Source organism: Podarcis tiliguerta, assembly GCF_965153285.1.
Source record: "Podarcis tiliguerta genome assembly, chromosome: 1".
Lineage (NCBI taxonomy): Eukaryota > Metazoa > Chordata > Lepidosauria > Squamata > Lacertidae > Podarcis > Podarcis tiliguerta.
This window is the reverse complement of record NC_139534.1, coordinates 41,778,311-41,802,828: the sequence shown is the minus strand read 5'-3', so window position 1 is coordinate 41,802,828 and position 24,518 is coordinate 41,778,311. Positions and strand designations below refer to the sequence as shown.

Below are 24,518 nucleotides of genomic sequence, written 5' to 3'. Positions count from 1 at the left end.
CAGATTTTGTTGCCATAACCAAAGTACTTTGAATGCTGAAACTTCATTCTAACTCTACTGCTTATAGCCATTATCTTTACTAAGCATTCTATCAAATAATACATAAAAACTCTCTTATCAAGACAATTCCAGTCTCTCATTGAAATTTATTTTTTCATCACTTGTCTCCCTTTCTTTATAAGAAGCCCAAAGATGGGGATTGAAAAATAGCCTCACCACTATACAATACCAACAACCCTCAATTTCAAGAACATTTCAAGATCCATTGAATTCAGCTCAACATTTTCACTAAATAAGGATACCTACAATAACAAAGGTATACGAAAAGAGAGACCTTTCTTTTCTGATCAGATTGCTTTTAAATTAAACTGCAGAACCTTTTGCAGAGTTGTTCTTGGAAAGCGAAAAATGATGTTATAAGAAAGTGCTTGGCTATAAGCTAGATGATTATCAAGAACTTTAATGGACTGGAGTGCCTGGATTCAAGACTATAAAATAAAATCTTCACCTTAGTGTAAAATTCTAGCACAAAGAACTGTATTTTTCTGTGCACAGGAAGAGTGAATACTCAAAACACATGGAATTGGTGTAAATACCGTAACTTTAGATGCCTAAAGATGCAGCAAGACATAAGTGGCAGTAGGCATGGAATTTGCATAGAGAGTGTAGGGCCCGATCTTGGGTGGGATTCACCTAATGAGTGCACAATGTCTGCGAAAAGACTTCCACAAGGCTTTCTCACCTCTCTTCTTCCTGCAGCCCCCATTGGGTTGGGGGGGGGGAGGTCAGAGGAACCTCCAAATTATCACATGGTGTAGTAGGGGGGTGTCATTCCTTCTGGCAAGCTGAAATGCTTGCGCTGATGGAACATTTCTCTTAGTGAGACAATAAATTCTTCCAAATATTTCTTATTTTGTAAACCACTTAGTAAACCGTCTTAGGTACAGTGGTGCCTCGCAAGACGAAAAGAATCCGTTCCACGAGTCTCTTCGTCTTGCGGTTTTTTTCGTCTTGCGAAGCAAGCCCATTAGCGGCTTAGCGGCTTAGCGCTATTAGCGGCTTAGTGGGCTTAGCGGATCAGCTGATAAGCGGCTTAGCGGATCAGCTGTTAAGCGGCTTAGCGGCTTGGGAAAAAGGGGGGGGGGGGAGGAAAAAACCCCCGCAGGAACTCGCAAGACATTTTCGTCTTGCGAAGCAAGCCCCTAGGAAATTCGTTTTGCGAAGCACCTCCAAAACGGAAAACCCTTTCGTTTAGCGGGTTTTCCGTCTTGCGAGGCATTTGTCTTGCGGGGTACCACTGTATTAAATTATATATATATGAATATATTAAGCTCAGTGGAGCTTATTCTCACGTGATTGTGTTACTGTGTACAGGACTGCAGTCTTGCAGTGTTCCTCCTACTTTAGCTCTGGCTGTTGTTATCCCTGACTCCCCCTACCAATAGCTAACTTTCTCCCTGCCTCACCAGCCTCAATGGGCAACAGCTGCCACCCCTGGATTATGCTATAAACATTTTTGTAAGACAGTGGGTAGACAGAGGATTGGGAAGCAGTCAAAGAAGTTCCCTGATATCCTTGCTTCTGCAACTCAACAAAAGAAAAATGCAACTGAGATAATTACTTGTAGCATCTTAATATATATACCAGATTTTATAAGATTTCTATGCATATATACTGTGTGCATGAATGGACCAAATAGCCAAGCTGAACGCTGAATATGATGAGAGACAGAGAGATGGTACAGCGCACAGATGGGAAGTTAAGAGTTAAGAATTATGTTCTGCAATTTCTAGATGAATAACTTCAGCTGTGTTGCATGATGGCTTTTCTGTAAGTCAAGGTTTCCCCAGCCGTAAAAGTATCTTGTGAAGGTGCAGTGCCCAAGATAATATCTTATATGTTTATTGATATGTATTACATTGTCTTCTCAGGGTCTTTTAAAATAAGACTCATCCAGGAAACCATTAACTTATTTAAATCTATTGGCTTGCTAAGAGCACTTTTGAACAGAATATAAAGTAACTGGAACATGCATGACAAGAACTAGGAGTACTTCACTGTGATAAAATACCATTGTGCCAAACAATACCATACCTGTAGTCCACTGGCTACTATTTAACTTGCATATTATCTAACTTTATAGACCAGATACCCATTTGAGGATCTTACACTGACAATTGTTAACAACTGAATGTCTCTCATTAAAATTATTAGCTTATTAATTTATTTACAAATCTGTAATCCCGCTTTCACAAAAATATAGCTGGGTAAAGTACAAGGATAAAATCAACAAAAGATCCATTAAAACATCAGTAATAAACACCAATAAATACACATTGGGTAAAAGAAAAAGAACAAGCATGTTGTATTTGGAGGGAGGGAGGGATGGTTTCTGAAGAACCTCTACTGGTAGGGGCAGGACCTGCTGAACTAAATGCTATGTCTTTAGTGAAGGTGAATCAAAACTCATGAGTGTTGCTGAGATCAGAGGATCTCAGCAACTGAAGAGGAACATAAGGAATCAAGATAGTCCTTAAGGTACTTTGAGCCCAAGTTGTGATTTATGGATTAGCACATGGACCTTGAACCTGGTCTCTGTACTTGCTCCTTCAGAGGGAGTGCCACCTTCTGAACAGACAACTGACCAACTTCCTGGACATCAGAACCACCCACCCCAAAGGCGTCTTTCTCCCCAGAATTCAAACTCCATTTGTTGACCCTCATCCAGTTCACCACTGTATCCAGGCACCAGTCCAGGGATTGCACAGTGTATCCTGAGCTTAGTGCCATTAGCATAGTTTCCCCCTACCCTCACACTATACACACACATTCCACTTTGTTAAAATGTTAGTTTGCACAGTGAAAAATTAGGTGGCAGTGGGGAGGAGAGAGAGAGAATGGCTCGTTAAAATGTGAGTATGTAACCATTTATCATAATAATTTTTAAATTATAGTTTCGAAGCACCTTCTGTGATTGGGAGGAAGTTTGAAACAAAGCACACAAAGTCATATCAGCTGGAGCCTGGCACTGAGAGAGAGATTGCTGTGAGCTGGCAGCGCAGATGTTTTCAAATGGAGTATAAGCAGGAGAAAACGAGTACAAGACACAGATCCTCACCACAAACATTTTGGTTTACATTTATGCCAACACTCAGCCTCCCAAAATGTGAAGTGTGGTACATGATGTATTTGCACTGCCATCTCTTGATAAGAAGGAAATAATAAAGAGCTGAGAAAAAGAGACTTACAGAGGAATCATAAGTGTGGGAGAAACAGGGGAAATGTGCCTGTTAATTTTCCTCAACCCCTCAGCAGCTTTTGATATTATTGACCATTGTATTCTTCTGGATAACATGTCTGAGTTGGCGGTGGTTCCAGTCCTACTTGGATGGCCATTTTCAGAGGGTGATGCTTGGGGAGTGCTTTTCAGCTTCATGGAGCCTTTAATGTGGAGTTCATCAGGGATCAATTTTATCCCCTATGCTATTTAATATTGGCAGTGGAATGGTCTCCCTCGAGAGGTTGTGGACTCTCCTTCATTGGAGGTTTTTAAGCAGAGGTTGGATGACCATCTGTCATGGATGCTTTAGTTGAGATTCCTGCATTGCAGGGGGTTGGACTACATTACTTTTGGGATCCCTTCCAACTCTACAATTCTATGATTTTATGATTCTATGAAACCACTGAGTGGGGTTATCTGCAGGTCTGGAGTACATTGTCAGAAATTAAGCTGGTGACACACAATTCTACTTCTTTAAATCTACAGGTGAGGCAGTGGAAGTGCTGGACCATTGTCTTGCCTCAGTAGCAGACTGGATGAGAGCCAACAGACTGAAGCTCAATCGAGATAAGAAGAGGCACTGTTAGTGGGTGATTTCCTAGAACAGATGGCTGGGAGGTTGCCTGCTCTTGATGGGGTCATACTCCATCTAAAGGAGCAGGTATACAACTTGGGAGTACTTCTGGATCCTTTGCTGCTGCTTGAGTCTCAAGTGGCTTCAGTGGTATGGAGTGCCTTCCATTAGCTTCAGATGGTGGCCCAGATATGCCCCTATTGGGGCAGGAATAACATAATAATAATTCTATCTATGCTCTGGTAACCTCTAGGTTAGATAACTGCAACACTTTGATAACATGTAGGGCTGCCTCTGAAGATGGTTTGGAAACTTCAGCTGGTGCAGAATTCAGCAGGTTGCTCATCAGGGCAAGACAGTTGAACATATTATACCAATCCTGGCCTGACTGCACTGGCAACCAATTTTTTTCCAGGCCCAATTCAAGGTGCTGGTTTTGACCTATAAAACCTTGTACAGCTCAAGACCACAACACCTCAAGAACCACTTCTCCCCATATGAACCAACCTGTACCCTGCATTGATCACCTGAGGCCTTCTTCATGTGTCTCCTCTGTGAGAGGTCCAGAGGGAATGGGCCTTTTCTGCAGTGGCTCACCATTTGTGGAATGCTCTCCCTAGGGAGGCTTGCCTGGCATCTTCATTACCTATCTTTAGACACCAGCCAAAAACCAAGCCTTTGGCTGATTAACCTTATATGACCCTTTAAATGTGTTTAATGGTTTAATAGTTAATGGTTTTGGGTTTTTTGCTTTCGTTTTATTATGTGTTTTGTGTTCTCATCTTTTATTTTTATGTTGTGAACTGCCCTGTGATCTTCAGATGAAGGGTAGTATACAAATGTAATAAATAATAATGATAATTTATTCTCTGATGTCAATCATGCTAAATAGTTCTGTAAATAGTATTAGAAATATATAAGCAGCATAGTATATGCAATCATTTTCTGTTCTTACATTTGACAATACTATTCAACATCCTAATTTATATTCCCATGAACCTTTCCTCTACTGATGATTCATCTTGGAGTGCACATAACCAGGGTGGGGAACTGGATCTGGCTGGAAGGCCAGATCTTTATCTCCGCTATCCTCTGTCGCCCAATTTGATAGGCGACAAGAACACCCACCTGCCAGTCGCCTGATCGGTGCTGGGAACTTGCCTTCAAAACAGCTGATCCTTGGTCACAGAGAGGTCCTTTGAAGCCCCTCAGAATGCAACTAGTATTCAGAGCATTGGAAGAAGAGCTCTGAATACAAGCTGTTTTCTCCAGTCCCCTCATCAGCGCTAGGCAGTTCCTGATCCCAGATGATTGTCACTGTTTTGGCTGTGTAGCACTCTTTTCAAGCCCCGACCACCAACTGACCCTCGGTGCTTGCAGAGAGCCCTGGGCTGCGCTTTGAAGCCCTGACATTCAGCTGACTGACGGTGCCTGCACATTCCCCTTTTGGACCAGCTGTGACTTTACCTGTCCCCCAGCACACATTATATACAATGTCAGGTGTAGGGTAGGTAGCTGTGGTCTGGCCAAAATAAACTGATAGGACAAATGAGAAGGCCTGCAGAGACTAATTAGCCACATGAGCTGGAGGTTCCCATCGCTGGCATATAGCATCCAACTTGGTAAACTGGTATGTTCCAAATGCACTGCTACAATGATGCACAAATAACATAGCACTAAAAATCAGGGTGAAGGATAGCAGTGTAGCCAGGAAGTATGGCTATTTAGAAGACTGTTCATAACATTTCTACAGATGGTAAAGCTACCTGCATTAAGGTAATAAATTTCTCACTGAAAAGAAATATGATTTGAATGAAGAAAAGTAGATGATTATGGTTTAAAGGCATTTCTGATGAGTGTTTGCCTAAGTGTAAACCACAGTTTACACTTAGGCAAACAAGGAAAGGCATGATGGAACTAGAATGTAGAGGTAGAATATTTGTGCTTATGGCATATTTCCGATCCCCAATATATGATTACATTAATTTCTGTACTGAGCCATTGAAGGAGAAGTATCTTGTTCCTATTCGAACAGATATCAGGCCACTGCAAGTACAGGCTGCTGGCTGAGTAAGATCTTTGGCATGATCCCCCAATGCTGCCTGCTAAAATATATAGAGAAGAGACTCATCCAGTTTTACCTTTAGTCTAGTGTGATTCAATGGGATTAATTGTACATAACTCTGTTCAATTGCACAGACTACATAATGTACTAAGAGAATCTAAGCCACAAATTACAACATTTAAATTTTTTTGTTGATGTTACCTATTAAGTGGCTTTGACAAGTTGAGTCAGCGATGGCGTTCTCTTCATCTTCTTGGAAGTTTTCTGTTACCACTTTGATCTGCGTTGTAAGGGGGGGGGACGACAGTAATTATAACTGCTTACATATCTCTCTTTTAACAGAACAAAAACCGTGTATTTCAAAACAAATCTGTTAAACTTTTAGTATCTCTGCTATCACCCTTTACTATCCACCTTAATGCAACTCCCACATAGTACCAGCTTGCACTGCGTCCTATTATGAATGACATTTAAATTGTTTCTAGATGCTTTGCTAAGAACAATACGATGCAACTGGCAAGAAAAATTAAGTCTTTGTGCAAAGTTACAAACTTGAGTTTGACCAAACTGTGGGAGGCAGTGGAAGACAGGAATGCCTGGCGCGCTCTGGTCCATGGGGTCATGAAGAGTCAGACACGGACTAAATGACTAAACAACAAAGTGATACAATTTCTCAAAAAGATAAAGTAATATTTATTTTTATAAGATTAAAGAAATGCATTAAGTTCTCATGATCTTGTATTTTTCTTCCTCCTCAAATGTTGTATCTTATTAATTTATGTTAAAGAACTGAGGAAATAAAATTAATGTGTGACATGGTATGTTCATTCAGTGCTGCAGTCACATAATTCTGGCATCTTTTCCACATCTATATAAATAAAATGAACTGCCACCTCCGCTGTCACTACCACCTGGGCTGAAACAGATTTTGAATTGAAAAGCTATTGAAAGAAAAAAGGTTAAGAACTCTCCACTCCATTTCTCCACTCAGCTACCAACACTATCTTTCACTGATAACTGGTTTGCTGCCTTAGATACTACTTTGTCAACCAGTGGTTTAAAGGTGCATGGGCAATTTAAATACTTTGACACCCAAGGTAAAAATATGGGAAGAAAGAATGAGCACAGCAATCCATTGTGCCCTTCCCATTGTACCATATTAGCTTCAACAATGTGGCTCAGTTCTAACTCAAGCAACAATGCTTTCATTATGGCAGTCTGATATTCTACTCTCACACACCTGGCTTCCCAAGGTGCTTTTCCACCTTGGCTGTGGTAAGCACATAAAAACTAAAACCACATTGGCTTTAGTTTGGGGGAGCATAGAATCTTTCCTGTTTTTTACAAAATACTCAATGGTTAGGTTCGAAATGGGGCTATTTATGTAAGCAAATGAGCAAGATTTCCAGCAAAGTCCTTGTTTTGCACACCCTGCGCAAACGATCTGTTCCAACGATGCTAATGGAACATGTTTTTCTTAAAAATGTATATAAAAATCGCCAGGAAACCACAGTCTGAGATAAGTGTTTAAGTGATGGCATAATAGAACCCTAAGCCTTTAATTAACATGCTGAAAAAGAAAAGACTTAATTCTATGGCGCATGAAAGATACACTTTTGAAAACCCACTTTAGAGGAGCATTAAATGTAAAAGGCACATTTGATTTTTCCATTCAGATGAAATTTAAGGCATGCATTCTTTATCAACTTTTGCAAGTGTTAGTTACTGGTTTGACCCTCATCTCTAAATGTACCTTGCATTGTTACAGTGTAAAAAGAAAAAGAAATCATCTCTGCTCAGGGCTTTTGAAAAGGTTTGTGCTGTTTTTCTCAAAAAGGCATGTCCCCCCCTCCTTTTTTAGGGAAAAAAGAATGCACAATGGGAAATTCTACCACATGCTAGTGTTTTCAATCACAGCTATCTTTTTTTACTGAATTCTCTGCAATGTGATTCAAAGTGAGAAGCCAGTAAAGGGAGAAAAAGACATGAAGACCAGGAAAAAATATAGGCATTTTAAATGAGATTGAGTAGTACCAAGTTTAGAGGACAAACTGAAATTCCCCACAATTCTGTCGTTATTAAAAAAATCACACACAACAGATTCCAAAACACAGATTATAGGCACTCATTTTTCTTTCAACCCAAATGGCTTCAACATGGTAATGCAAGCTATTTCATTTACAGAATAAAATCAAGTATTGAAAAACCCACAAAGATGTAGCATATAATATAATCCAATCTTCAAAAACAATGTCCTAATAACACTTTGATTTTCAGCTTAACAAAGTGCAGTCTGGAGAAGGAAAAGGTAATGCCTTTGCAGCGTGACTAATTTGTCCTTAGAAGTTAAAGAGAAAAAAATTAACATTTCTTCATTATTTATGTAGATTCAGAACAATCTTTGTACTTGCCCGATAAAATGAAGTGTGTTTCTTGAAGATATACTTAAAGTCCTAAATGGCTATTATTGTTACATTTGCAAAGACTTCACAAAATGAGACAAAAACTTCTGCAAATTACTGTGCCATTAGACAATAATAAGGAAGTTAAAAAAGAAATTGTAAAAGCAGCATGCTTAAAAAAAATACTTCTGTACAGTGAAGATATACCCTAAGCTGTCAGCACCATATTAAATGGGGCATAGTTAAATTGAGTGGCTGTGATAAGGGGCTCTGCTTTGCTATCAAAGTTCTAGATCAGTTGGATTGAATTTCCTGCATATTGCACATTTCCAGACTTTCATTCTCTCTCATTCCTTTCAGTGACATTACAAGGGCAGACTTAGATATGCTTATAATTTGTGGTTTTATAATGCAGGGGACATCTACATTTTCAAAGAAAAGATGATACTATAGAAGCTACATGCTACAGAAAGGGGGAGAGGGGAAAGGGGGGAGAGGGGGAGGGGAGATAGAAAAAGTTTCCCAAAGCATATGGATTCAGAATGCAGGTTCTGAGATGTTTTTAACAAATGACCTTGTATATCTTCTAGTTAAAGCTTGCTTTACATGGAAGCACAAACGCTTGCAGACATTTGCCTGACGTTGAGAGCTAGCCACTGATACTTTTAACCTTAAGCACCCTAAACATCAATACTGAGCTAATAGATTTTTCAATTCCCATCATGAAGGGCTTTGAAAATGTGTTTTACCTTTAGAATATATCCCTGAGAAATATGTAATTACTTCACAATTCAAGCTTCCTCGTAGAACGCAGCAGCATGCACGGGATGTTAATCACTCACCTTTTCCTTTTTTCAGAGCAATAACAGAAGAAGCTTAAAAGAAACAACTGTCCAATGGTGTTCTTAGGGCTAACCCAGATGTGACATCCAATACAAAGTTTTCCCACCCCACACAAACTGCCAGTGCTGGGGACCTGATTCAGATTGGGGTCCTGGTGTGTGGGGCAGTGTGGTGGTAGAAGAAAGGCTACAGATCAATGGTAGAGCACTTGTTTTGCAAGTGGCAGGTCTTAGTTCCAACCCTGGCATCTCCAGGTCCTGTATGCTCCAAGAATAGGCCACTACTACAAAGTACCTTACTTCTAGATATGGAAGGCCTTATATCACAGAGTGAAGGATATGAAGCAAGGCTTAGTTTTCAGGGAACAACCAGCAGGGTAGTTGATATATCCAGAAGGAATGTCTGGGGACATGTGGGTCTCAAGCCATGGAACAACTGAAAAGGTGAAAACTAGGACCTTGAAGTGGGCTTGAAAGTACAGGTAACCAAGTGCAAATTGCCATAAAAAAGGCTGAATATGTTTCCATCAAATGACAGCTATGGGCATTAGTATAATCGGATTCCCTAATCAGGCCATCAGATGCTGACATTAATCCATCGTTCCCCAGCAATGACAAGCATATTTCTACCCTGTGTTGGAGCAGTAACAGTATGGGGGGAAAGTAAACATTAAGGACAGCAGGGCCTTGTTACGTACCACTGCATCATTTGGTATTTCCATATCAGCCTTTGTTTTGCTGGTTTTCTTCTGGTTTCCTTGAGTGCCGACAGAGTTGTTGGGAAGAGAAGAGCCCTGGGAGCCGCCCTTCGACACGCTCCTGTAGGAAACATTATGTGATCCACTTTCTGTCGGCTGGGCTGCTTTCTTATCAACTCTGTAGGTGGAAAGTGATTCCTCTGATAAATTACATTGCCCTTCTTCAATCACTCTACTTTCACCATTCCTTTAATGTTTAACGTAACCTCCCTGCATCTTTCTCCCCGTAGACCTGTGAGTGATAAATGTTTCTAACTAGCCTTGATCAAATCTGTCACTTGCAATTTCAGGTACTATATCAATTTAGTCTTTCAACATATAATGATTTATTTTAAATTTTCTATGACTGGGAGGCAAATTGGAAAACACACTGAACCATTATTGCTGAATGTCTTTGTGGTCTAAGGTGGCCATAAATGCACTTAATTCTGGTTGGTTGCTGTATGTATTTACTAACAATTAACAATAGCAAATTTTAGAAGACCTTAAAAACAAAACAAAACAAAACCAGGCAATGCATTTCCTCCCATACTGCTATGCCTACAGGGTTTTTTCCTAGAAAAAAACACACAACCTTCTATGGCTTAATATTTGTATTAGCTTTTATAAGTCTTTCTATTCTTTAATTTCAGAGCCCACTGACCTGGTTAACAAAGAGCAGATACAAATGATCGGAGCAGCCATGTGGTATAGTTTTTACTGGGCTATGCTATTCTAGGAGGCAGGTGGTAGTAGAGGGGTTTCAATTCTGAATGCATGGCCATATGCTTTTAAAAAGCTCTCTTGCTATAAAAATAGTATGCCACGAAAAAGTCTAGGCTCCTTGACATCCTACTCTCTGACATCCTAATATTGTCTGATTTTTCACAAAAGGAATGATCATTTTACAGGTATGGTGTATCCAGTTATCCAGAATCTTGAAATGATTTATTCATTTTATGTTCTATATCCTAATTTTCTACCTCACGGGTGTCAGCCCAAGTAGCTGCAATGAAAACCAGACAGACAGAATAACTAAAAAGCAAATAATAATCAACAAAGTAGACTAAATAATAGAAGAAGATACCACGAGAAAAGAGACAATTTAAACAAACCATTGGTCTGCTGAAATCCTGTGGAGCTGGGTGGTAGTACTGAGGTGGTATAAAAATGCTGCTAAAGTGGGAGCTGAGCTAATCTCACTAAGGAAGGAGCTTCATATCCCAAGTGCTACCAGAAAGCAAGCTCTCCCTTGTGTCATCACCAGTCAAATCCCTGGGATTGACGAGACATGGAGAAAGCTGTGCAGATGCTAGGCCATAAAGGGTGTTACAGGGCTCCTCATCTACAGCTGGAATCTAGAGACAAATGAGAGTCAATTTGTGGAAAGTTTGTGGGGTTGTGTTTTTTGGGGGATGAACAGCTTACATGCTCATTGCAAGGTGCTTCCAGCTACTGGGTGCTCCTTGCAAGTTACTTTTTAATGTCAGCAGGATTTTATATAGCAGCTTGTGATGTGCCATAGTAAAAGGGATGAAAAGGGATGCTGTTTGGAAAGAGAAAACAGCCACATTGTACATATTGCGAGGGCATGCTTGATTGTGGCATAGTAAAGTGTGTTCTTTGTGCTTTCCTACTAAAGAAACTAAGATAGGAGTTTGAATGAAATGAAATCTACATGCCTTCACAATATCTATATCTCAATCTACATTTCCAAAAACCTTACCTGTGTAAAAGCTCTTTCATAAAGCTGTCTTTTCCTGAGTGTGTGGTGGCAGAGCTGTTCTTTTGTTCGCACCCAGTTTGGCTGAGGTTATTGTGTGTGGCTTTTGTCATTTTTTTCCCTTTTGGAACACTGTCTAAAATACCACAATTCAGAGTTTTCTTATTTATCTCGTTTTCTGCTTCACAGTGCTGTTCAGTCTTCTTTTTGTCTTTTCTTTTTTCCGATTTTGCTTGCTTGCTTCCAAAAGCTAAACCCTTCGGCTCTTTCTTTTCTATTTTTACTTTAGAAACATCAGCTTTTCTACCACTCAAGGCTGGGAGCTTACTCTTTCGAAAACCAAACCAGCTAGCAATAGAAGGCCCACCACTCTTTTGTTTAGTCTCAGTGGTAGGGCATTTGCTCTGCCCTTGTTCCTTCTGCATATTTTCCTGGATGCACAACATGACTTTTTCTTCTATCGTGGGCTGTAAAACAGATGAAGCTGAAACCTTCTCCAAGGCTTCAGATGCCTTTATGCAGGCTTCTTGCAATACTACCTTGCCTACTTCATGTTTATGAGGAGATTGTGTGCTGTCCAGATTTTTCTGAAGTGGCAAAATTTGTTCTGATGAAATACTAGTTGATGACTCCAATGCCATTTCTGCTTGTGTAACACTTTTTTTGCTTACTGGTTGATGCTTTGAAATTTCGCTGGCCTTTTCATCATGGAAAGATTTACTTTGGACATCTCTCTGAGATGGTGATTTGTTGTCCTCAGTTTTTGAAATGCTGCAGAATAAATCCCCCTTCGGAGACATATGGAATGGTAGTTTGCTTGGGCTACCAACTTGACTGCTGGAACTACTCATGCTTGCAGAAGAACCCTGTCTAGAATAAGAAGCTTCTGGAACTTTTGTCGTGTTTGAAACCATATCTGACATCACTGCTGAACCAGGAACAGCTCTGATTTGTAATCCTTCCACAGCAGAGTTCTGCCTCGTTAAAGAATTCCCTCTTTCGGATGTGTTTGTTATGATCTGGGTCCGAACTTTTCCTAACCCTTCTGTGGAAGGTATAGGTGACTTTTCTCCTGTGTGAATACTGAAACTTTGACTTCGGGCCTTTGCTCCATTCATACCAAGAGCAGGCTTCAAGTATGCCTTACTACTAGAAGAAATAGATCTCTTAACTAACCTGTTTTCCAACCCATCTCCTCGTTCTATTAAGCAGCAAGTCTCAGGTGAAACAGAGGAAGCTGGATTCATACCAACATCCCCTGCAAAACTTTCTTTTATTCCATTCTCAGCACTCCTTAATTCAGTGTCAGCTACGTCTATGGTGGTTTGAGCTAAAGATTCACCCTGCCTCCGTTTGGATGAATTCACACAGCTTTTGGAGGCTGCATTCATACTGTCTTTTTCCTGCTTCCCTGGTATAGTGGAACTCTTTCTGAGAAGCTGAGGAGATTTTATGAGTAGTTTAAGTCCTACAGGCAGATGTGGTTTCAGACTCTTTTCTGGTATGTTTCCAGCATCACTTCCCTGAGACAACAGTGATAATGGGGAGTGATTAATCTGAGGCAGAAAAGGTTTCCCAATCATTGCTGGCTGACAATCTGGTGATGTGGAGAATCTGTTTGGAAATTTATTTTTCTGAGGTACTTCAGTGTCCTTAGGCAGTAGTCCATTTTGCATTAGATCTGTATCTTGTGACGTGAAGTCTGGGGACACATCCTTGGAATTACGTTCTATATTATTGCAGGATACTGATTGGTTTGAGGTTTTAGGAGGAACTTTCTTTGTAAACACTTTGGGAATGACTTGGCACATTGTGGAGGGTTGCTCTGATATGCATTTGCTTTGTGTAAACACCTCTCCTTTCTCATTGAAGTGATTTAATTTGACTTTAGGTGTTGAAGGGAGCTTGTTAGTTGGCATTCTATGCACATTATGAAAAATGGACATTGAGGCCGTTTTCAGTGGTGACATGACTGGACTTTTTACTGTCTCACTGGGAATGCTTGCTCCTGGTTTATTGGGTACAGGTGGTGAATATTCATAGTTTGGTCTTATCAATAGTGACGTTGACCTGCCTGGAGGAGGTGGTGGTGATGGAGATCTAGCTTCTACAGCAGGCAAATCACAATGGATATCTCTAGTAGGTGGTTCTTCACAGTCAATTGACTCTATAAGATGTTGAGGCAATGAAGTTGATTCTGGGACCTGATTCTTGGGCCAATCTTTTCTGTCAAGCATTTTAGAATTTTGCAGAGGGTACACCCTTGAAATAAGCAAATCTACTTTTGAATCAGTATTCTTAGTGGGACTCTGCACTTTTTTGAATCTTGAACATCTTACAGATTTCTCCAGTGTCATAGGACAGTGTGATGAGGTGCTAGTGGAATATTCATTCACTGTGATATTTGTTTTTTGTGGCGAGAACTTATCTCTGCTCGGAATTTTTGTCAATTTTTGGTTTTGGTTACTACCTGCCTGCATACAAGATGGAGACCTAGGCTTGGAAGAAATACTGCAAACTGGCTTCATTAGCTTTTGCTGTGGGATGTTGTGAAACATGGGTCTTTTGGGGAGTAAAGGAGACTGACTGTTGCATGTAGTAGGGTCAACTGCATGCTCATTCTCTAAGTTATTTGGGAGAGTCTTTCTCTCAATTTCATTATCAGGTGCTTGCAAAATGCTGTAGTTCTTAGCTTCCATTGCTTTTTGGAAATTAACTATTCCCTGAGGTAAACATTCAGTGTATTCTGCATTGGGCCCAGTACATGAGTGGTTGATTGAAATTTCATTTCTAGTTACAGTGACAACTCCAGATTGATGTGAACTGAATTCAATAGGTTTGCCATCTTCAGCATCAAATATAACAGTAATGCATTCTTCTGAAGAAGTCTTCTTTATAACTTTTTGTTGCTTAATGAAATTACATGCCTTTGGCCTAATGCCCGAGTGAGTGAGTACCTGACTTGCTTCTTTTTCTGAAGATACATGCTGGCAATTTTCCTTCTTTACACGCACATCAGAATTCTCTGTGTGCTTGTCAACAAAAGGAGTTAATGACAAATCTGATGGGCTTTTTTCATCACTGCTTTCTATATGTAATTCGTCCAGGATTTCATTGTCATCAGTATCTGAAAGGTGTAAATTAAGGTCTCTCCAGCTTATGCTAGCAAGACTTTTATCTATTTGCAACACAGGCAGCTTCACATTTGTGCAAGATTTTCCTTTTGACTGAAATTCATTGACAAAACTAGTCAGTTTTTCAGGTCTCTCTTTTGAATTAAAATAAGAACCTCTTTCTGGCAAGTGCTTTCTATCAGGCTCCCAACCAAATAGGCTGTCAGAAACGCTGTGAGTTAATTTATTACAATAGTGCCTACAGTCTTTGCTCGGTACTTCATACAGCAATGCTAAAGATGAAGACTCATCATCCGCATCCTCATGTGAATCTGAATCATACACAAAGTTTTTCTGGTGATCAATGCAAATGGCCCCCATTTCCTCTGGTGTGCAATGTACCTCTTCTTTATGACTGTTGCACTTAATGCCAGGGGAGTATATTCCTTCATTAGAGTCCATGCAATCTTTGTATCCCCATTTGGATATAACAGAAGAAGGCGGTTCAAGTAATATTTTGCGTTTCTGTAACTTCTTTAGCCCTTCCAAAATGTGGTTTTCCTTGATACGAGTTGGAGGTAGATCATCAGCAGGACTGGAAAGGTTGCTGGGGAGCGAAGAACCAATGCTTATTCTTTTATCCCAGTTCACTGACGACTGATTTTAAAAGAAGTAAGAAAGAGTTATTACCACAGAAATTAACAAACATTACTAAAAAAAAGGACAATGTTGAGCTAGTGACTTCTCTCTCATTGCTATGGTTGTACATTGTACAACCATGTTAAAATGGCCACACTGTGGAGCTTGAGAAGGCCTATGGTTTTTATAGTATTTTTTTTCTACAGATAGTTCTGTTACAATGCTATAATAAAAAGAGGACCTGGCATACAAGGGATCAAGGTCTGCAACCCTCCAGATGTTGTGGGACTACATCTTCCATCAGCTAAAACCACTGGCTATGCTGGTTGGGGCTGAAGGGATTTGGCAGTCCAACAACATCTGGAGAGCACTGTGTTGGCTTCCCTTGTTGCTCTCGTCAATTTTGTGTTCGAATTATGTGGCATCACATACAAATATCTTAAAATATTATAAGCTACTAAACTCATCCTGTGCGCCTCCATCTGGCCCATTTCCATGAGGCCTAGGAATGTAGACTCTAGCTAAAAGATTGCTTCTGTTGCTGGAGGTGCCTACAGTGTATTTCATATTTCAGTAAATATTAATAAGAACAGGTGTGGGGAGTGTTAACAAGAGGGGTAGTACCTCTGGTGGGGGACACACTGTGCTCCTAATGGGCTAGTACCTCCACCTTTGGTCCCCACCCTGTACTCAGCTCTCACCTGTAGCTCCTAGAAGCTGTCTGCATGCAACAGTGGCCACACCCTGGGAAATTGCGTAGATTGGCCAGCTAAACCAGGTGAGGGTAGCAAATGGATCTTAAACCCTCAGTGAGTTAGGGACTTCCCCTGCATGTAAAGGCAGGCTCTGGTGGATTGAGTGGACAAGACCAATAGTGGGTCCAGTGGTCAAGAAGGCGGTTTCTGCACATATTGTAGAGGCAAGTGAGGGGGCTCAGGTAACTTGGAAAGATAGCCCATCAAGGAGAAGGAAAACTCTGACCCTAAACCTCTGCTGTTTGTGGGATATATTTGGGCAAAGAAAAGGCAACACAAGTCTGGAGTGGAGTCCCTAAGATGGTTGGATGACGCCTTGTACGCCTCCTCCTGGCAACTCCTGCAGCTAAACTGGTGCCAAACATATTGCTCTGCTTCCCTCTGGACCACATCAGCAAGGCTGAGAGGAGGGTCTTGTTGTTTGGGCAGCCCAAGACCTCCCTACACACTGCCCAGGCTTGTGCCCTGAGGAGGTCAATTTGGTGCTGTTGATGCAGTGGTTCAACTTCATCCCCAAAGGTGCACTCCATTGCCTCTTGAGACAGACTGATGCCAACAACAAAGTAAGAACAAAATAGCATAAAGGCTTGCTGGATCGGATCAAAGATCTATCTTACCTAGCATCCTGTCACACAGATGCCTATTTGCAACTGTGAATGTAAATATATATTTATGAAGTGTGTTTTTGATAGTTTATTTGCTGGTGTTGTGAGCTGCTTTGAACTGTTATTTGGAAAAGTGTCACATAAATAATCTTGATGATGACAATAAATGAACCTATTTCATTACCCTTTTACTGCATGCCTTCCCATCATTCCAAGTGTAGGAGGAGCCACTGGAATATTCACTGCAGGCACTTGACAGAGAGAGCTCACTGCTGCTGCAGCTGCTTCGAGGATAAACTCGGTGAGGCCCTGTCATATTTAACTGGCTCTGGCACTTCAAGGCAGGTACTCCAGATCTGATATTCTGCTGACATTCCTAAAACAAGAAAAAGAGAGAGATTGCTATGTTTTATGGGTTAAAAAATTCCATACCACATTCATATAAGAAAACAAAACAGAAGCCCACATTTGCTGTTCATGCTGATATAAATAATTATTGAATGAATATTAAAACCACAGTGCTCATATTTCTTACCTATTATGAGATTAAAATATCTAGAAACTTGCCAGTTTATTATTATTATTATTATTATTATTATTATTAAAATACATGCACACCCTAGTATTCAAGCTGGCTTTTCAATGACAGTCTGTTTGAAGTATGCTGTGTTTATTAGCAATGTGCTCCAGAAAGATACTGGAAACAAAGTTAAGCCAGTACAAGAACATCTTGACAAGTGCATTATATCCCCACAACGTAACAGATGAGGCCCTACAAAGTGGACAAGGTAAATTAATTTAGTGTCCCAACCAGAATGTCCACGGAGAATGGAATCTCTCCATTACAGTCTAATTTTGGTTTCCTATCTAGTTCAAAGCTTTGTCTAAGAAAGTCTCTGATGCAGGACAATCCATCTTTGTGTCACCGTCCGACAGCTGAAGCCTCCTGCTTATGCTATTTATTGACACTTTATGGCTGCCTTTAGTACTTGTGTAGTTATCGGCCCTCTCCAAATGCAATCTCAGCTGCTGTGACTAAATACCAGCTTCAAGGAAGAGAATAATGAAGAAAGAGAGTGGTGCTTTAGTAAAAACATTAAACCTTTGCTGGAGTTTGTGGAAGCATTTAATTTCTTTCCAGGCAAATCTTCTACTTCCTAATACGGCAAAATATTATTGAAAGTTCAGAATCTTCATGAATATGCAGCTATGAAATTCTTTCAACTTATGCAGAGGCATTGCATAAGTTATCAATAACAACAAAACTACATTTCCTTGACATTTTGCAACAAATTTCATTAATCTCAAAACCACTTTTTCTCAACAACAAGAACTGAAAGCTGTGGAGGTGGATGCTTATACTTCTCTATCCCATTAAGAGTAGACACAAACAACCTAAATCCAGAGTCCCAAATGGATCTTCTGCACAATTAGGATTCCCTTCTTCATTAAAATGTTTTTCTTTCCCTTTCCTTAGAGGTGCCATTCTGAGTTGATGGGGTGAATGCTCACAATCCTGAAAAATCACTCAGGTTTGTCATGGACTAAAATACTCAAGGTGCCTTGTGTGTAAATATGAATCTCAATCTTCATAGACAACTGTGGGGAAATGTTGGACATGAAGTCCTCAGGATTGTAGGTTTTGAATGAAATTGGCTTCACCGTTCCATGCCTATTGAGCAATGGAGGAAATATGCATGGGTGATGACAGTGACACTTGACCTAAAGGCTACAATGCTCAGCCTCTGTCTTATCAAGGGTTTAAAATCAGTTTATTGATGCTCATTTAGCTCACCACTGTAGCCAGACAATGGTCTAGAGCCTGCACAACCACTCCTGATTCAGATGTTACGGAGAAATAAAGCTGTGTGTTATCAGCATGCTCCAGATTCTCTGATGACATTCTCAACGGCTTCATATAGATGATAAAAAGCACTGAGGGAAAAATAGTGCCCTGCAGCATCCCATAACATAGACGCCAAGGGGCTGAGGAGCATTTTCCCAATGCTACTCTCTGGAGCCAAACCTGCAGGAAGGATCAGAACCACCACAAACTGTGCCTGACTGTCATCCCACAGAACTGGTCTAAGAAAACACTATGGTCAATGGTATCAAAAGCTTTTCCCTTGTCCTGATCACTGTGGCTAAGGCAAATTCAGTCTCAAAACCAGGTCTAAATTTGACTGTAATGGATCTAGATAATCAGTGCCATTCAAGATTGTCTGCAGTTGCTCTGCCACAGCCTCTTCAATCACATTCTGAAGAAATGGCATATTAGCAATCAACCAGTCAATAACCATCACAGACTACGAGATCCAAGATGGGCTTTCTAAGGGTGGCATCTGAATGCTCCAACACACTTTCAGAATCATTCTGAGATCACAACTAACCACATCTTGGCAAATCACAAAAATACTGGTTGAGTTAGGAATTGATAAGTAATGAGCCCAGTTCCCACAAGCAGTATTTCTGGACTGTAGTACTTCAGACATTAAATCAGAGATGTTATCACATGGCTGAATGCTTTTCCATAAAAAAATATTTTCTAAATATGAAAAACTAGATATCAGGGAGGAGGTTAGGCTTGAACCTTTCCCCCTGACTTTCTGTTTGAAGGCATAGATCTGCTTCAGTGGAACTTTCAACCTGCAGGGATAGTGAGCAGAACATGAAGACAGAAGTCGTGTAGAGTCCAGTCCAATCTGCCAAGGTCTCCAATGTCATGCAAACTATCAACTAGAGAATATTTCTTCACTCAATTATGGGAGGAGCAGGGGTGAAATCGTATCCTCATTTGTGTGAGAAAAAGACCCATAGAACACAGAAGGATTTGCTTGTGGGTAAAAATGGAAAGGATTATGGTAACAGATAACTCTTATTTTTAAACTGAGGTCTCGATGTACATGCATGAAATGCATCTATGCATGCAACATGCATTGTTTAGAGAAGATGAATACTGGATCCCAACTTCTCTTTATGACCTCCCCCAGATTCTTCTAGTAGAGGGGATATTTTCATCCTTTCTATAGACATAGAATAGATATATAACAGATGGGATACAAAACAACACCTAGCTTTTCTTATCTCAGAAAAAGAAAGAGAATGACTAAGCAAGATAATATAATACACACACATTAAAGACAAGTCCGGAACATTGGAACAATATTCCATGCAACAGTGGATGTCTTCTTAAATTGCAGATTTAAAATGGCAGCAGCTTTTTTTTTTTACGGAGGCTGAATTTTCCTCCTAACAGCATCCTAATCATTTTCTTACATTTCCTTTAAAAGATCTCAAAGATCACCCTTGTGGGGCATTAATTACATATATTTAACTTGTTCATTGGTTTATTAATTTGCTTTTCATGAGTGCACTCCCCCTCCCCTAATCATGGGTTTTAAACCATCAACTTTAATAAAATCAGAGTACAAAAGCTGGCGCGGGATTATATTTTAAACACATAATTGTTAGTAGGAAGAAAAGACAATTGTCTAAATCAAGCTATTGCCAGGATGAAACTGGGTAGTTAGAATAATCTAACCTGAAGGCTAAATTACATATTGCATGGTAGGTCATTAACATCTTTCTGAACTTTTGGAACAATTGCTTCTCTCCTCATCCCACCCCATTTAGAAACACTTTATCATACTTCAGCAAATTGCATTTTTGTTGAATTTTTATATTTAAACATAAAATGAATGCTTCCATTCTCATTTGCTTTAATTCTGCCTATATGCAACTTTTGTTTTTGAGTTACATTTTTCTTTTTCAATGAAAATGAAAGGCATACTAGTTAAAGTTTTGCCAAATAAGCACAAAAGCTAAGCCCATCTGAAAAGGTGGGGTTTTTTCCCCAGAGCCCATGAATTTTTAACAGTTCATACATAATATATCATAAAACAAGGATGAATGATACAGTGCACCGGCTTTAATAAAAAGCTCCTTGACCATTTCTCAGAAACTTTGAGATGTAATCAATACCCCAAAAAGGTATCTTGGGGACACTGCCAAGATTTATGCCTTTTTGCAAAGAGGGCACTTTTTTATTTCCTATATAGCCTGGGAAATTATAGTGAACTTCAGAGAAGAGAAGAAAATGTTGTTATCTCTACTTCCACTCTGTTTTAGGTTCAAGGATGAGTGTTATTTGTTCCTGCTCTCTCTCCCCTCCATTAAATCATACTTCATGGAGAGATAAGAATGTGCTAAATGAAGAAATCAAATTCAAGAAAACTCACATGAACCTGAACATCAGCACTTTGCAGCGGTATCAAACTTCTGTTCTTCTCTACCTCTAAAAGGAAATCCCCAGACGACAGATCTAAGATGCGCGAATGAAGCTTCTGGGGGGAAATAACAGAATGACCAAAGCATAACCATTTGACAAGCATGCAGAAGATCAGCGATTTTGAAAATCCCAACCGCTGCAGTTAAATTCAAGGGGAAAACAGACCCTAAGGTAAAAGAGCTTTGTCCTAATTTCTCTGTTCATTGAGTCCAGAACTTAACAGTATAAAATGGAGTTGGTAATGCACGAACAAGTAAGGGCATTTTTAGCTTACAATGTTTGATTACTTACCACAGCTTTGTACATAACGATGATGCATTCATAGGAATAAAATGCATTTATCTATAGCCACTGATGCCTAATATAATAAGGCATGATATTAAACATTTACTGAGCAATCAACAGGTTAACTTTATTTTATTTAGCAGTTGCTATAGCTTGGGTAAATGATTATAAAAGTGACTCTACTTCAAACAACATTGATCTTGCAAAGCCCTCCCTTGCACACATTTAAACTCAAAGTCATTAATGTCATCTGTTAGGAACAATTAATGTGAATAGAAAATAATTGCATCGGGGAGGTAGGGACTCAAAGGATTTTGTGCATTAAAATTCACATGCTGTTCGATTACATACTCAATTCTTTCAGTTTTGCTTGGAAGGAGTGCTAAACTGGTGTTATTTCCCCATATTAATCTGTATACTAATTACTAAGGTTTTTATGTCAGTGCTAAGCCTGGTCTGTTTTAATTGCAAATACAATAAGTTTTGCAATTTATGTAAACATGGCTCCTGGCTGGATAACTTCAAAAGATTCCAAACCTGGTAATATATATTCTCTTGCCAGTCATATAGTCAGGGCTGTGTGAATTCTATATTTAACAAAAATTAAAAATTTCACATCAAATTCTGCATAAATAATTACTGAATTGCGAAGCCTGGAAAAAAATGCAAAACCAACAAATTTGAGTACTGTGCTCAAGTTACACCATGTATTTTGCTTCTGCTAGTAACTACAAAAGGGCCAAGGGGTGAGTCCCACCATCTAATCCCTGGAGAGGCTGGGCTGGCCTAGACTCTGGTGATCTTCCACCAGCAGGCAAAAACATTTTTTTATTTGGACAGGCTTTTGGTTAATAAGCTGGCTTGTAAAAATGTTAAAATTGGGTTTAACTGTTTTTAATGATGTTCACTCGTCTTGCTTTTCTTTTTGAGTTTTTTCTTTACTTGTATTTTATTCAGAAATACACAGAGCCATCTAAATTTGAATACAACATTCCACTTTTCACATCTAGCTGGGGGTCTGGAAGATAAGGTGAGTTCAGTTTAGAAGACAAAGCTCAAGCCTAATGTTACGCTGTTTTGTACTTGCACTATTGTTTATAGCTGTCTTGAGCAACAAGAAATAAGGAATGCACATTCAACAAGCAAATGCTATGTAGGTTGTAAACCTACACACACTTGCTTGGAAAGGATTACTGAGAATTTTGGGGGAAAGTTCATATTCACTCGCATTACTACTTTCTGTCATTTTTCCTGCATTGCGGTGGAATCACAGAATGTACAAATTGCTACAGATACTGTACATTTTCCAGAGACATTGTGTTAAGCATTTTGTCCAAACTCCAAGAAGAAAGTGGAACTATCAAGCACATGTTCCACTAAGACTATTTCCTTGCATAGTGACAAGCTGTTAGCGAGTGACCAGTTTAGATCTATTGGCAGAAACACTCACGCATCTTCAAATCACCCACCACTGCTATGTGTGAGGACCCTCACTGAGCACAGCCTTTATGGCTCATATTCAGTGCCTCTGCTTGAAGAGGGACAAGGACTACAAATACATTTATAGGAAAACAGAAAGAGTTTTCTCTACAAAAGCATCTGAAGTACTAACAGGAGTGCAATCTGGAGAGGCTATAGTGAGGCAGGTTGTTGTTGTTTTTTTATAAAAATGTTGCATAACCACTGTTCCTTTCTAAGAAAAGCAGATAAAATAATTATAAATACAACTGTCAGCTATATTGTTCACTCACCCTTTCACCCCTGCTAGAGGAAATCTAAATATGAAGTCCTTTAGTTCATAGTTCTACATTGGTCATCACTAACTGGCTTCAGTTCAAGGCCAATTAAAGACTTAAATACCACTAGATATTAATTGGGGGCTTATTTCACTGTTCATATTCCATTCCATTATTTAGTCTCTGTCACCTGACACCACCCTTGTTCCAGCAGAAATGATATAGCTGTTTGAGAGATACATACAACCCTAAATTTGTTTTCCATGAAAATTTTTCATTCAGTATGATTTCACTCTAAATATTTACCTTCTTTTATAATGTAACATCTATCTATCTATCTATCTATCTATCTATCTATCTATCTATCTATCTAGTATCCCCCACTTTTCTCCAAAGAGCTCAAAGTAGCTTACATAGCTCTCCCCTTCCTCATCCAAACCCCACAGCAACCCTGTGAGGTAGGTTATTTTAAAACTTATTTTTTAAAAGCATCTGTTCTTCAGTTATTCAGTAGGTGTTGAGCCCATATACACATTCATTTTCCCACACACTCTGTCTCAACATTCTACTGTAGGGTTCCTTACTTCTAGATGTAAAAGTTGTTGAGCTTGTTTTTTGTGCCCCCGGCCTGAGCCTGAGTAGCCTATGCCTGAAACAAAGCCAAAGCCACTCACACCAGAGCCAGAAACAGATCCCAGGTCATCCGAGACAGAGGTAGCCTGAACCCAAGGCGCCCATGCACACATTTTTTTTTTTAACCTCCCCCCCCCCCCAAAAAAAAATCCCAGACATTTGCTTAAAACTGTAAAAATCCCCCCAGGAGGGCATATGGGCCCCCCAAGAAAGGACATGTCTGGGATTTCCTAGACGTATGGCAACCCAATCATATCTGCATTTTATGTGTAGTAAAACCACCTTATTACTTATCAGGATCATTGGACTATTAAGTTAGAAGTAGCTCCAGGAAGTCTGATTCTTTGCTTGGACTCACTATTTTCAACGTATTTAATGTGTTTTCCAAATATCTTATAAAGCTTACAATTGAGTGTTCTGAAAATTTCTCCTCTTTTTGCTGGGGATGGGGGGAGAGTCCCTTCACCCCTGAGACAATCTGGGGGGCATGGAGCAGTGGAAAGCCTCATATTATCAATGGAAGTCCTTGTGCAGGATTTCTGTCGACAGGACTCATGAGTTGAATCCTGCCCCAAGGGTGGTATTCACTGCTAGTCCTACTCAAGAGTAGACCACTGAAATTAATGGACATGAATCACAGTGCCTGGAGACAGACAGACAGGTCATGTACCCACAGCAGCGGCCAGAGGAGGAATGGCCATTGGGAAGAGTGCAGAGAGAAGAAACGCAATGCTGCATCAGCAGCAGCAGAACCGGACACTTTTATCTGCTTACCTGCAATAAAACATGTTTCTCCTGTATCGGTATCTACAGCCACAGCAGGTGCTGTAACTTTCCAATG

At 39.9% G+C, this 24,518-nt stretch overlaps 1 protein-coding gene across 14 annotated transcripts in view; it reads right to left on the bottom strand.

The window, feature by feature from the left end:
• NCKAP5 (NCK associated protein 5) overlaps positions 1 to 24,518 on the bottom strand; it is a 588,547-nt gene that overhangs the window by 70,332 nt on the left and 493,697 nt on the right. For 13 of the 14 annotated variants that reach the window (XM_083404704.1, XM_083404705.1, XM_083404707.1 and 10 more), the window contains 5 exons: positions 20,974 to 21,078; positions 16,920 to 17,111; positions 11,627 to 15,393; positions 9,862 to 10,039; positions 6,121 to 6,199 (listed from right to left, as the gene is read on the bottom strand). In XM_083404704.1, coding sequence (XP_083260830.1) covers positions 6,121 to 6,199; positions 9,862 to 10,039; positions 11,627 to 15,393; positions 16,920 to 17,111; positions 20,974 to 21,078 — 4,321 coding nt within the window. The remainder of the gene's footprint in view (positions 1 to 6,120; positions 6,200 to 9,861; positions 10,040 to 11,626; positions 15,394 to 16,919; positions 17,112 to 20,973; positions 21,079 to 24,518) is intronic. The other variant, XM_083404711.1, reaches the window with a different exon arrangement.